Below are 14134 nucleotides of genomic sequence, written 5' to 3'. Positions count from 1 at the left end.
CCCGCATACACACTATTCGGACTCCCTCCAGTCACTATCTGGCAGAGTAGAGGTAGCAAGATTATACACTAGCTGATCCGGAAGCTTCCTAGAGAGTTACCAATAGGTTCAGTCCGGTGTACTAACTAGCGGCCGGCCTGCGAACACCGTTTTAGAGCTGTACCCTCGAAATGTAAGGAATATTGGATCTCGCCACGACATTCACCAGTGCAGGGAAAAAAAAAAAAAATTGGCAAATCTGTTACTTCATCAAAACTGTGACACAATTATAAATATAAATAAATAAATATGATCTTTATTGTAAGGTTCCTAGGTACACGCAGGTACCCTACGTTTACAAATCCTTCACGGCACTAAGCCAGGGGTTAACAAGCGGCAGAGATATCATCTCGCCGGAAATGTAATAAATACATAATAGGATAAATAAATAGCAGATTGAATTTAGTTAAAAATAAAATATAATAACAATAATACATCAGATTAAAATAATAAAATAAATTAAAATAACACATGACAGTTTTCTTGAATTCCCTGAAATTCTTGCCGAGCCGGAGCAATATCACATCAGTTGATGGTTGTGGAACACACATGCAGATCCAGGATGCGCTGTCTGTACTTTTTTGTCATCGACGATTTTGCACAGGTCGGAGTCCAAGGACTGAGCTAGATGGAGCTTCTGATAACGGAGGAACCGATCTTTAAAATGTAACCTCGACGGAAGAGCAAAAAGCTTGGGAGTGGAGCGGAGTGCTGGTTGAGGGATTCTCCAGCACACAGTGTCCCAAATGTTGGGTGCTGAGATTCTTTCAGTGATCACTTTGATGGTGAAGATTAGTCTTCTTTCATTCATTAAGGCTGCGAATTTGGTTAAATTCAGTGCTTTGGCCATCGGTGTTGTGTGAAGTTGTGGTGGGAGATGACACTTCCAGGTAGCCCACTTCAGGAGCCAGTATTCCACGTCATTCAATGGTTTGATTGTTGTGTCTGCGGCCGAGCCCCACAACTCTACCCCATACAGTATACCTCTGAAGATCATTGTCCTGATATATGTTCTTAACAGATTGGTGTTATGAATATGTAGCAAGTGCTGCTTGGCAATCCACCGTTTCCTGTTGAATTTTGCACAGAGTTCTTCAATGTGATGATGGAATCTTAATTTTCGATAAATTTTTCGATTATGCTGTGCAGACTAATGTAATTTTTTAATTCATTGACGCTAAAGAATAGGTGATATTTATTGGACTTAAGTTCATTGAATAAATTAGTTACGGGAGCTATTGATTCTCCAAAATTGCTCAGTAGCATAAATTTTAAATTTCCTGTATTAACATTACAGGATTACAGAACCTTTTGGACAGAATGATTCAGAACAAATCGCAGAAAACAACACTTTGATTATGGAGTAGCAGTTTTATTTAAGAGATAATTATAAATTTAAAAAAGTTTTATTTTATATAAAAGTACATTGCATTTTTTTAATGTTATATATGTAGGGTAAATCGAAAGTAGCATTACATATTTGGTATCTTTTAATATTTTATTGTGTTTACACAAGAAACATTGCACTGAGAGAAAATTATTATAAACCAAAAGGTGCAGTGGAATTAACATTTACAACTTTTTATGACTTCCATCAGTAATGCAACATGCATCTCAAGAGTAATCAATCTCTTGCTAGAAATATTGTAACATTGCTAGTGTAACTGCGTCAGTCACTACAATTATCCATCTCCTCAAGTTATTCACATCAGTTTGCTAGGATTGAATATCGGATCTTTAGCATAATTCAACAAAAAGAAATCTGGTGGTGTGAGGTATAGTGAACAAGCTGGCTTTAGAATTGGATTTGCATCACCTACCCATTGACCTAGAAAGTGGAGATCCAACCAGTCTTGAATATTCTTTGAAAGTCAGCAGGGGAGTGTTGTCATCTTCAGTAAAGTACTGTAATATGGTAATGGCTAAATGATGCAAAGAAATGGACCCTTTCTCTGTATTTTCCAAAAAGGGCTGGGGACCCTCTCTCTGTGTTTTCCAAAAAGGGCTGGGGAGAAGGGGGGGGATTCTATATCACTAATACTCTTACCTTCACCAAAAAGTGGCTAAATCTTGTTGAAATAGCACATTCTTGCCAGGATCATGCTGAGCAATTTGCAGGTTGCAGTAATTCTCCAACATATCTTGATATATGGAACCTGTGATTTCACTTTCTGTAAAGAAGAAAGAACTGTCTTGGATGTGTTCCAAAACTACGTTGTGTTTTTCACTCATATTGCATGTATTCACCTTGCTTGTTGTAGAGAAAGTCCATTCATCACTAAGCACAAAATGTTCAGACAGCTCTTCGTCTTCCAGCATCAGATGTTGCTATTAGCTGTTATGGATCATGCCATTTGCATCATGCACACGGTTTTGGATGTGACAGCTTGTGCAACATTCTCCACACTGTTTTTTGTGATACACCAAGTTCTGTGCTGGCTTCTCACGTATGATAGGCCTGACAATCTTACTGTGGTGCACAGAGCATCCAGCAGCATAAAATTTTATGCCAATAGTAGATGAAATGTCTGCCCAGAGGAATTTAGCCTAACCTTGAACAAAATATTCACTTAACTTGCAGACTTTATCGTACAAAAAATGCATTGTACTCTTTCTACATTAGCACATATCATTTCTCTTTACACTGTAGTAGAAATAGTAGTTCCAAAGGTGGCTACTTTGGAAAAAATAACATATGAGCATGAAAACTGTGACTTTAACTTATCTGTTTTGCACTGTCAGCATGACTAGTTGTTGTTGGTGTGTTGTTTAATGGCACAAGGGCTGCTAAGGCCATATGTGCCTACATGACTAGTGACCATAGTTACAAACTTTTATTTAAAGTTATGAAACTACTTTTGACACCCTATATTATAATTAACTCTTATATTAATTGAAATATATAGTAGAAATATAATATGGAGAACATTGTGAATTCCAGTTTGGCGAAACTGGAATACATTCTAGAGGTGTAATAATTTATTCTTTGTATAAATATAGATTCTATCTGAGCAGACAGCAGATAGTATTGGCAATTAATCAATTAAATTTATAAATCTTATTAATTTTTATTGTTAATTAAATTATATTTAAATGGAAATCATGCCCCAGACTAGAGCAGCAAAGCAATGTGCACAGAGTAGCAAACGTGCTGTGGTCCAGGGGAAAACCAATGGGGGCAATTCTCCAATGCATCACAGTCTAAAAAAATGTGCAAAATGTGACGTTTACAGACCAATCTCGAATAGGACATGATCTAGCCATGGAGGATATCTTTGTGTGCACTAGGTGCAGAGAATGTAAAGAAGTTAGACACCAACTCAGCGTTCTGATGGGCACGTATGAGAGTTTGAAGAATCGGGTAGATGCCCTCGAAGGAATTGAAATGGGGGGGCCCATCAAGCTCTCAGTTGCCCAACTCAACCTCAGAGCTCACCTTGTGCACCTGGGGTCCTCCGTAGCCAGGTGGGAAGGAGCAGCAGTGTGTAGCACACGCTTCTTGATTTAGAACGGGGTTCGAGCCCGTCACCACCAAATACGGAGGATGTGGAAAGGTCAGGGAATGACCACCACATATTCCCGGAGCAATATGGCCTTAGTTGCTAATGCTCCTAAAAACCAAATAACAACATCTTGTGCACCAGGCAACACAGCAGCAATCTTCAGGGCAGAATGCATTGATCCCACAGGAGCTAATTATTGTCATTTGTCAGGGAAACGGGAAATATATTGTGCAAAAAGGATAGGTGGAATAGGACCAGGGTATGTCTGCCAGGGGAAAAAGTTGATGATGTAGAGCAGATGTCCGGCGCCTCCGTAGCCAGGTGGGAAGGAGCAGCAGTGTGTAGCACACGCTTCTTGATTAGACCAGGGTTCTAACCCATCACCACCAAATATGGAGGATGCGGAAAGGTCAAGGGAATGACCACCGCATATTCCCGGAGCAATATGGCCTTAGTTGCTAATGCTCCTAAAAACCAAATAACAAACAAACAAACAGAGCAGATGTTATCTTTTAAGGGCACAAAAGGTTGATATCATTGTACATGTTGGCACTAATAACATTAAGTGTAGAAGGTCTGCAGATTTACTTAGCAAGTACAGGTCAATATTGAAAAAAAGTCGCAAGTTAGAGTTAAATTTGAAAGTGTCTACAATCCTGTCCAGTCACGATAGGAGGGAGTATATGATGAGAGCGTTTTCAGTCAATTCAGCCGTGGAGAGATTGTGCAGGGCTCATGGGGTAAAATTTTTCAAGCATGGTCTGTGCTTATTAACAGGAGAGATTGCTTCTACAGGGATGGGATACACTTAAATAGAAAGGGTGCAAGAATATTTGCTGATGCTATTGAGGCAATGTTAGGTGAGTCGGAAAACTGCTAGCTTGGGGAGATTCACAGACTAATAGATTAACAGTAGTCGCAGGCAAAGTTGGAAATAATTCTTGCACTGCTTCTATTGGAATGAGCAACAGCTTGGAAAGCAAGATGCTGGGGATTTCAGGAACTCTGGGAATCATGACAAGTAAATACATTGACTGTGTTAGAGTAACTAAGAGTAAGAACAGGTGCATATATACTTGCATGTACACAAATGCTAGGAGTATAGTAAATAAATTTGATGAATTTTATGGATATTGTTGGGATATCAGAGACTCAATGTCACACAGATATAAGGAATGCGGGAAGTGGAATTTGTGGAGTACAATGTGTACAGATAGGAAGGAAGGAAGGGAAGAGGGGTTATGTTGTTAGTTAAGAAACACATAAAATCTAAAGAAGTGTATACAGTTGACATAGATGGACAGTGCAATGTTGAAAGTTTGGTGTGACATAAGCACTGGGAAGGCAAAAATGAGGGTAGCAGTTTGTTATAGGCCTAATGACTCTGATGAGTACAATGAACAATTATACAGAGAAATAGAGAGAAATAGAATCAGTGTGACACGTGGTATTGGGCTTGGTAGAGTCATTGTGCATAAATGCAACGTGCTTTCATTTATGCACAGTTCTTTGGCGGTGTGTTTCGTGTAGTTTGTGATTGTTGTGATGGCTGATGTGAGAGACCAACATGCTTGCATCAAGTTTTGTTTCCTTCTTAACGATACAGCAGTAGAAACCCATAAGAAGTTGAAACAAGCTTTTGGTGACAATGCTTTATGCCAAACACAAACCTACTACTGGTTTAACCGTTTTAAAAATGGTCAAATGTTGGTTTATGATGACGATCGCTCTGGGCGTCCATCATCGAGCACCACCCCGGAAAATGTCGCAAAAGTTTGAGCGGCGATCCATAAAGACTGCGGGCAGACCATCCACGACATTTCTGGCATTTAAGGACTATCATACAGCACGTGTCAGCGGATTTTGTCAAATGAGTTGAACATGACAAGGATTACGACCAAGTTCATGCCACAGTTACTGAGTGAAGACCAAAAGCAGCATCACATGGAAGTTAGCAGAGATCTTCAAGTACGGGCCAGGAGTGATCAAAACTTCCTTTCTACAGTCACTGGTGACGAGAGTTGGGTAGTAGTAGTAGTGGCATGTGGTGCAAGAAAGCAAATGTATGAGCTTATGCAGCATCAGCCAAAAAAAAAAAAAAAATCACACCATTCCCTCCAAATGCCTGTCCAGTTCCTCCTTAAATTTATTCAACCTATCAACTTCCACAACGACAGATGGAAGTTTGTTCCAGCAATTAACCACCCGCTGGCTAAAGGCAAATTTCCGCACATCTATTCTACATCTGTCTTTTCTTAATTTGAATTTATGCCCCCTTAGGTTCGTAATCTGAACAAGTGGAAGGATCCCATCAGAATTCAGCGTGCTCAACCCATTCAAGGCCTTATATACCTCAATCAGATCACCGCTCAGGTGCCTAGTCTCCAGCCACTGCAATTTGCAGAACTTAAGCCTTTCTTGGTAAGAGGATCCCTTCATTCCCCTCACCAATCTTGTTGCCCTTCTCTGTACATGCTCAAGTAAATCTACATCCTTCTTAAAATGAGGCCTCCAGACCTGTACGCAGTACTCAAGGCGTGGCCTGACCATTGCCTTATACAGAGGGATAATCACCTCCTTTTCCCTGCTAGCAAAATTCCTATATATCATTGACAAAACCCAATGACCTGCCCTGGCAGCCTGTCTGCATTGCTCAGAGAACTTCATATCTGCCTGCACAATTACTCCCAGGTCTTTTTCATTTTCTACCACCTTAAGTGTAGTACCACACAGTTGGTACGTTTCTCTGGGGTTCCTTCTACCCATGTGCAGTACTTTGCATTTGTCAAGGTTAAACTTCAGTTGCCACTTCTTAGCCCATCTGCCCAAATTATCTAGATCCTGTTGCAGTAGCACACTGCCATTACTGTCATTAACAACCCTTCCAACCTTTGTACCATCTGCAAACTTCGACATTAAGCCTGATATACCTTCATCAATATCATTGATAAATATACAAAACAACAGTGGACCTAACACCGAACCCTGTGGGACTCCACTAATAACATTAGTCCAAGAAGAGCAGCACCCATTGATTACCACCCTCTGTCTTCTCGCACTTAACCATCCTTTTATCCATCATAGCAACTTACCCTTAATACCATTCTGCTCCAATTTGTACAATAGTCTTCCATGCGCAACAGTGTCAAAAGCTTTCCTGAAATCCAAATATATGATATCAAAATTATTTACAATAATTTTAATGTATATGGGTATGACCCACAAACCAAGCAACAATCATCCCAGTGGAAGAGGCTCAACTTCGCCTTGACAGAAGAAAGCCCAACGAGTGAGGGGTAATGCGAAGTCTATGCTGATATGTTTTTTGAACATTGACAGGATTATCCATAAGTAATTCATCCTCCTGGCCAGACAGTTAACACAGTTCTACTGTGACATCCTGAGGCGGTCAAGGGAAGCTGCCAGGAGGAAATGTCCAGAGAAGTTTGCCACAAAGAACTGGGTCCTTCGTCATGACAGTGCACCGGCCCACATATCTCTCACTGTGGGGCAGTTTTTGGCATCTGACAATCATCCTTCACCCCTGCCCCCCATTTGTCAAACTTAGCCCCCTGCAACTTCTTCCGTTTTCCCAAGAATGAAAATCAAGCTGAAGGGTTGAAGATTTGACATCATAGAGGATATCTAAACTGAATTGTGGGTGATGCTGAACACTACGATGAAGAAGGACTTTCGGGACACATTTAAATCATGGGAGAAATGCTGGGATTGGCGTTTAGGCTCTCAAGGGAACTACTTTGAAGGTTGGCGGTAGCAAATAAGACCCAGAATGAGTCTAATTTATTTTATAAATACATTTCGGGAACTTTTGGGTGGCACCTTATATACTTGTAAAACAAATACCCATTTCTTTTTCATTGAATTTATTTATTAATTCTGTTTCGTGTGTTTTTCCCAAATATATTTTACAATTTTTCATTTAAAATTTTTTATGAATGTTTCAGACTGTTGTACCACCACCTGTAAGAACACAACTTTCTGAAGTTAACCAGGAGGTAAATATCTTGTACCATATGCATTTTATGTTTTATCAGATAAATACATTTTATAATTGCATTTCTTAAATATGAAAAGATATTGCTCTGCATCGTGAAATGTTTGGATAATATATTCTGTACCTATTAAAGTAAAAAATTAACTCTACATTTCAAGTGCCAGTTAAATGCATGTTTTTTTTTCTCATGAAATTAATGTGTAAGTAAAAAGAGGATTGAATAACCAAAAACAAATAGCAAAGCATAAACTTAGTTTTATGTTGTGCTCTCTCTCTTTCTGTGCTACTAGTCCTTACTTAATTGTAATCAAATCAGTCCCTTCAAAGAAAATCCATTTAATAAACCTTTTTTTAAGAAATGTTTGCAGACTTCAAAAAAAAAAAAAAAAAAGCTGCCTCTTTATTTGTTAATATTGGCCAAAATCAGTGTCTATTTCCAGAAAAGATTTTTTAATATATGTCTTTCCTAAATGGTTATCTTCTAGATTTCAAATAGAACAATTTTAGAAAAACTGTCAAAAATTTGATATGCAACTTTTTTTTTATTCAATGAACACTATATCCCTTTCAAAAACTTTGCTTATAAAAATAGCAAAGTTTTTCTCAAGAAGATATGATTAATAATAAAGTTATCCATAAAATAATACACATGTCTTTCATTATGGTGTTTACTGTAATGGCATAGCTAGGCTAAGAAATTCTGACAGGAAAATCAGTGATTGCTTTTATATGCAAGCTGAATTCTGATGGGATTCTTCCTCTTGCTCTGATTAAGAACATAAGGGGGGCATAGATTCAAATTGAGGAAAGACAGTTGTAGAATAGATGTGTGGAAATTGCCTTTAGCCAGCGGGTAGTTGATTGGTGGAACAGACTTCCATCTCTTGTTGTGGAAGTTGATAGCCTAAATAAATTTAAGGTTGAGCTGGACAAGCATTTGGAATGAAGGAGGGGTGAAATGGGATGTTTTTTGGCCGATGCCGTATAAGCATTAAGATGCATTAAGAATCTGCAGATAAAGTAACCACTAGAATGATAGTGATCACAGTGTGCTGAAGTGGGATTTACTCAAAGAGGTAACTATCATCAGGGGTAAAGGGAAGGGTTTTTGCTTTCGTAAAGGGACTACTATGGTCTGAGACAGTATTTAAATTCTATACAGTGGGACCAACTGATGCTGTTAGCAACAGCAAATTCAAAATGAGAAGCATTCAAAGAACTTATCTTGGAAGCTACTAGGCTTTACATACCAACTAAGAAATATTGTTCAAGGTTTAGGCCTAAATGGATGTCAGATGAACTAATGAGACATATGGCAGAGAAGAAAAATGCATGGGATACATACAAATTAACACGTGACACAGAAGCCTATGATAGATACAAGTTGATCTGTAACCAAGTTACAAAGGAGGTTAGGCAGGCAAAGGCAGATTACGAGAAATCTTTGGCAAGGGATGCAAAGAAAAACAGCAAAGAGTTCTTTATTTATGTAAACTCTAGAAGGAAGGGGATGAATCAGATTGGTCCACTTGATATCGATGGGTCAACTGTTGATGATCCTGCTCAGGTAGCTAACAAACTAAATGAATATTTTGCATCAACATTCACACATGAGGAGTTTTCAAGTGTATTTTCACACAAGTGTATTCAAGGTGTATTCAACTCCGGAAGTAAGCTAGATAATCTTTTAATAACTGAGAGTCAAGTGGAGGAGAAATTGTTGAAGATAAACACAAGAAAGGCACCTGGGGTGGATGGAATCTATCCAGTTATATTAAAGGAGGCAGTGAAGGAAGTAAGCACTTAGCCATAATTATGAGAGATTCCTTGTACTCAGGGGAGGTACCCATAGACTGGAGATGTGCAAATGTGACCCCAATTCACAAAGGAGGATCAAAGGCTGAAACAAGTAATTATAGACCTGTGAGTTTAACTTCTGTTCCAGGAAAATTAATGGAGGCACTGGTGAAAGAAGCACTGTAGGATCATCTAGACAAGACTTCAGTTATAGCTCGGACACAGCATGGTTTTGTTAAGGGAAAGTCTTGCCTGACCAATTTGATTGGATACTATGATGCAGTCACAAAAGAACTGGATGCAGGGAATAACTTTGATATTACATATTTGGATCTTAGAAAGGCTTTTGATACTGTTGCACATGGAAGACTGCCGCACAGATTGGAGCAGTGTGTGGCATTGGAGGCAAATTGCTGCTATGGATAAAGGGGTGGTTGAGGGGGAGAAGACAGAGAGTGGTAATCAATGGACACTGCTCATCGTGAACTAATGTTATTAGTGGAGTCCCTCAGGGTTCAGTGTTGGGTCCATTATTGTTTTCTGTATTTATAAATGATATTGATGATGGTATATCAAGCTTAATGTCCAAGTTTGCAGACGATACAAAGGTTGGCACGGTTGTTAAGCTACTGATGCTATGCTATGCTGTTGCTGCTGCTGCTGCTGCAACAGGATCTAGAAAGGTTGAGAAGATGGGCTGAGAGGTGGCAAATGAAGTTTAACATTGACAAATGTAAAGTACTACGCATGGGAAACAGCAACCCCAGAGCAAAGTATCAACTCTGTGGTACTACACTGACAGTGGTAGAGAATGAAAAGGAACTGGGGGTAATTGTGCAGGCAGATATAAAGTTCTCTGAGCAGTGCAGATGGGCTGCAAGAGTAGCTCATGGTGTCTTGTTAATGTTATACAGGAATTTTTCTAGCAGGGATAAGGAGCTGATTATTCCCTTGTATAAGGCAATGGTCAGGCCACACCTTGAGTACTGTATACAGGTCTGGAGGCCTCATTTCAAGAAGGATGTGGAGCTGCCGGAACTAGTACAGAGAAGGGCAACAAGATTAGTGAATGGAACAAAGGGTTGCTTTTATGAAGAAAGGCTTAAATTTTGCAAATTACAGTATCTGGAGCCTAGGCACCGGCGAGGTGATCTGATAGAGGTATATAAAGCCTTGAATGGTTTGAGCATGCTGATGGGATTCTTCCTCTTGCTCAGAATAATCACTTGAGAGGGCATAAATTCAGATTGAGGAAAGACAGATGTAGGATAGATGTGTGGAAATTTGCCTTTAGCCGGTGGGTACTTGGTTGGTGGAATAGACTTCCATCCCTTGTTGTAGAAGTTGATAGCCTAAATAAACTTAAGGCCCAGCTGGACAGGTATTTTGAACGGACCAAGGGGTGAAGTTGAAGTGTTTTTTTTTTTTTTTTTTTTTTTTTTGTTATGAAAACCTGAAACATGAGAGGTATTAGAACCTGTAGTACTTAGTACCGTGCTTTGGTTGGAGGTTGCGAATACGAAAGAAGATATTTGTTGACATTACACTTGAACTTCTGTAGACTAAAATTTTCAGAAATATGTATGAAGGAAGGTTCTTCCAGAAAATGGCAGTTGAATGAATAAATGAGAAGATGAAAAGTTGGTTCTGTGAGTTTGAAGTTGGACAGTAAATGGATGTTGGCTGGTGGCGGCACATGTTCGGACTGTTTTGAAAGAGAGAGTGGGAATTATAGAAGCCAATTCAGAAGAACAGTGCCCATGGAAGTATCTGTAGAAGAGGCATGCAGCAGAAACAGTACGTCTATGAGAAAGCGAGACTCTGTTAGAGATGAATCATTAATTAACATAACTGCCCTCTTCTGAATGGAATCTAGAAGCTTGAGAGGTTTTGGTGGCAACACCCTAGTTATGGGAACAATATTCCATGGTAGGGCAGATTTGCGATTTGTACAGAGTGAACAGCTGTTTGGAAGAAAAGTAACGCCGAGAGCGAAAGAGAAAACCAAGTTTTTTAGATGCAGAGGAAGCAATATTTGCAATGTGCTTGTGCCAAGAGAGATTAGAAGTCGGGGTAATCCCCCAAAAGAGATATATCATTTTGCCAAGAAATCAGAGTGTCACCAAAGATAAGCATAGGAGCAGAAGAATCCTTTTTGTGAGATATAAGACAAGACTGAGTTTTAGAAGGATTGAAATCAGCTAAGTTGTCTTTGCCCACTGGAGAATTACCTGGAGATCGGCGTTTAAGGAATTGGTAGCAGATATTCGAGAAGTTGAAGCTGATTGAGCAGGGCAAGGTTTCTCAAAATGAAAAGTAGAATGCAATGTGCTATGATCGGCAAAACTATATATAGGGTTTCCAGTTATTGGAAGAAGATCATTAATATACAAGAGAAAAAAAAGAATGTGGGAAAGAACTGAACCTTTGGGGGACACCGGCATTAGTGGAGAAGTTAGAAGACAGAGAGCCATCTACCATCACCCTCAGTGAGCAATCAGAGAGAAAACTGGATAACCAATTACAAAAAACAGTTGGCAAACCATAAGATGGAAGCTTCTTTAGAAGACCTTTATGCAAAACACGATCGAAAGCCTTTGAGATGGAGCGCCTCCGTAGCCAGGTGGGAAGGAGGAGCAGTGCGTAGCATACGCTTCTTGATTAGACCGGGGTTCGAGCCCGTCACCACCAAATACGGAGGATGCGGAAAGGTCAATGGAATGACCACCGCATATTCCCGGAGCAATATGGCCTTAGTTGCTAATGCTCCTAAAAACCCAACAACCCAACGCCTTTGAGATGTCAAGAGCAACTGCTTGTGTTTCACCAAACTTTTCCATTGAATTTGTCCATAAATGGGTAACAAAAGCCAGAATATCACCAGTGGATCGACACTGACAAAATCCATACGGGCGATCATTGATCAGATGGAAGGTTTCTAGGTAGTTTAAGAGTTGGCGGTTAATTGATTTCTCCATAACTTTAGAAAGAGTAGAAGTTTGTTTGGTTTTTAGGAGCATTAGCAGTTAAGTCCATATTGCTCCGGGATATGCGGTGGTCATTCCCTTGACCTTTCCGCATCCTCCGTATTTGGTGGTGATGGGTTAGAACCCTGGTCTAATCAAGAAGCGTGTGCTACACACTGCTGCTCCTTCCCACCTGGCTACGGAGGCGCGCCAGACATCTGCTCTACATCATCAACTTTTTCCCCTGGCAGACATACCCTGGTCCTATTCCACCTATCCTTTTTGCACAATATATTTTCCGTTTCCCTGACAAATGGCAGTAATTAGCTCCTGTGGGATCAATGCATTCTGCCCTGAAGATTGCTGCTGTGTTGCCTGTTGCACAAGATGTTGTTATTTGGTTTTTAGGAGCATTAGCAACTAAGGCCATATTGCTCCGGGAATATGCGGTGGTCATTCCCTGACCTTTCTGCATCCTCCGTATTTGGTGGCGATGGGCTCGAACCCCGGTCTAATCAAGCAGCGTGTGCTATGCACTGCTGCTCCTTCCCATCTGGCTACGGAGACGCCTAAGAGTAGAAGTAATTGCAATGGGATGATAATTGGATGGGAGGGATTTGTCACCCTTTTTAGGAACTGGCTGGATATGAGCAAATTTCTAAGCAGAAGGAAAAACACCTTTGGAATAAGAAAGTGAAAAAAGGCGGCAAAGAATAGGAGTAAGTTAAGATGCACAGGTTTTAAGAACAAGTGGGGAAATACCATCGGGACCTGGAGCTTTCTTAGCATCAAGATTCGTCATAATCCTTCTGACATCCTTTTGACGGAAGACCACAGGAGGCATTGAATGGAGCATGTTGGGAATGTTGGGAGATGTTTTACCAAGATGATTAATAGATGAGTTGGAAAAAATGGGATGCTAGCAGGTCAGCTTTATCCTTGGCTGAAGTGACAACAGAACCATCTGGTTTGGACAGAGGTGGGAGGAGAGATGAGCAAAAGTTGCGGCCAATAGCTTTGGCAAGAGTCCAGAATGCTCAGCTACCATTAGGGCAAGAATCAAGTTTTCTACTCTTAGCCCGTTGAAACTGTAGTTTGGACTGATTAATAAATGCTTGACAATTGTTGCGAGCTTTGGTGTAGGCAGAAAATGAAACTGAAGAATTAGAAACAAGCTAATTACGATATGCAACATTTTTCTCATGAACATCATTAGCACATTTATTGGAAAACCAAGGTTTAGATAAGGACGAGATTTTAAAGTGGAGTGTGGAATAAAGGATTCCATTCCTACAAGAATAATCTCACTGACACGATCTGAGCAAACGTTGATATTAGAAGTTTTGAAACAGTAATCCGACCAAGGAAAAGAAAAAAGAAATCTTGCATGTCATCCCATTTTCCATTCTTGTAATGCCAAACAATACGAGGTTGGGAATAGCCATGATATTAAGGCTCCATTTTAGAAGAGACAATCACCAAGTTGTGATCTGAGGTGCTTAAAGGACCACTCACTTCGATTGTGTACTTAGAAGGGTTGTTTGTGAGAAAAAGATCAAGCATGTTGGCTGTATGGTTAGGATTATCTGGTATTCTGTTAGGTAAATGAACAATCTGTGCAAGGTCATTAGTAATTGCAAAAGCCTCAGCATCTTGACCAGCTGGGTTGGTGTGACTAGATAACGGAAGCCAGCTGGAGTTGTGAACATTAAAATCACCAAGTAAAATTACCTCACTGTTAGAAAAGTTGGACTGGAGAAAGTTAAGTTGCAAAGAGAGGAAGTCAAAGAGCACCAAATGATTAGTGTAGTTGG

At 39.9% G+C, this 14134-nt stretch overlaps 1 protein-coding gene across 2 annotated transcripts in view; it reads left to right on the top strand.

The window, feature by feature from the left end:
• LOC150084120 (target of Myb1 membrane trafficking protein-like) overlaps positions 1-14134 on the top strand; it is a 212958-nt gene that overhangs the window by 80651 nt on the left and 118173 nt on the right. For both annotated transcript variants that reach the window (XM_090375897.1, XM_090375896.1), the window contains exon 6: positions 7508-7558. In XM_090375897.1, coding sequence (XP_090232023.1) covers positions 7508-7558 — 51 coding nt within the window. The remainder of the gene's footprint in view (positions 1-7507; positions 7559-14134) is intronic.

The sequence above is a fragment of the Mastigoproctus giganteus genome, chromosome 6 (genome assembly GCF_048544385.1).
Source record: "Mastigoproctus giganteus isolate SK-2022 chromosome 6, ASM4854438v1, whole genome shotgun sequence".
Taxonomy (NCBI): Eukaryota; Metazoa; Arthropoda; class Arachnida; order Uropygi; family Thelyphonidae; genus Mastigoproctus; species Mastigoproctus giganteus.
The sequence above is the reverse complement of the archived record's forward strand: the minus strand, read 5'-3'. Positions and strand labels throughout refer to the sequence as shown.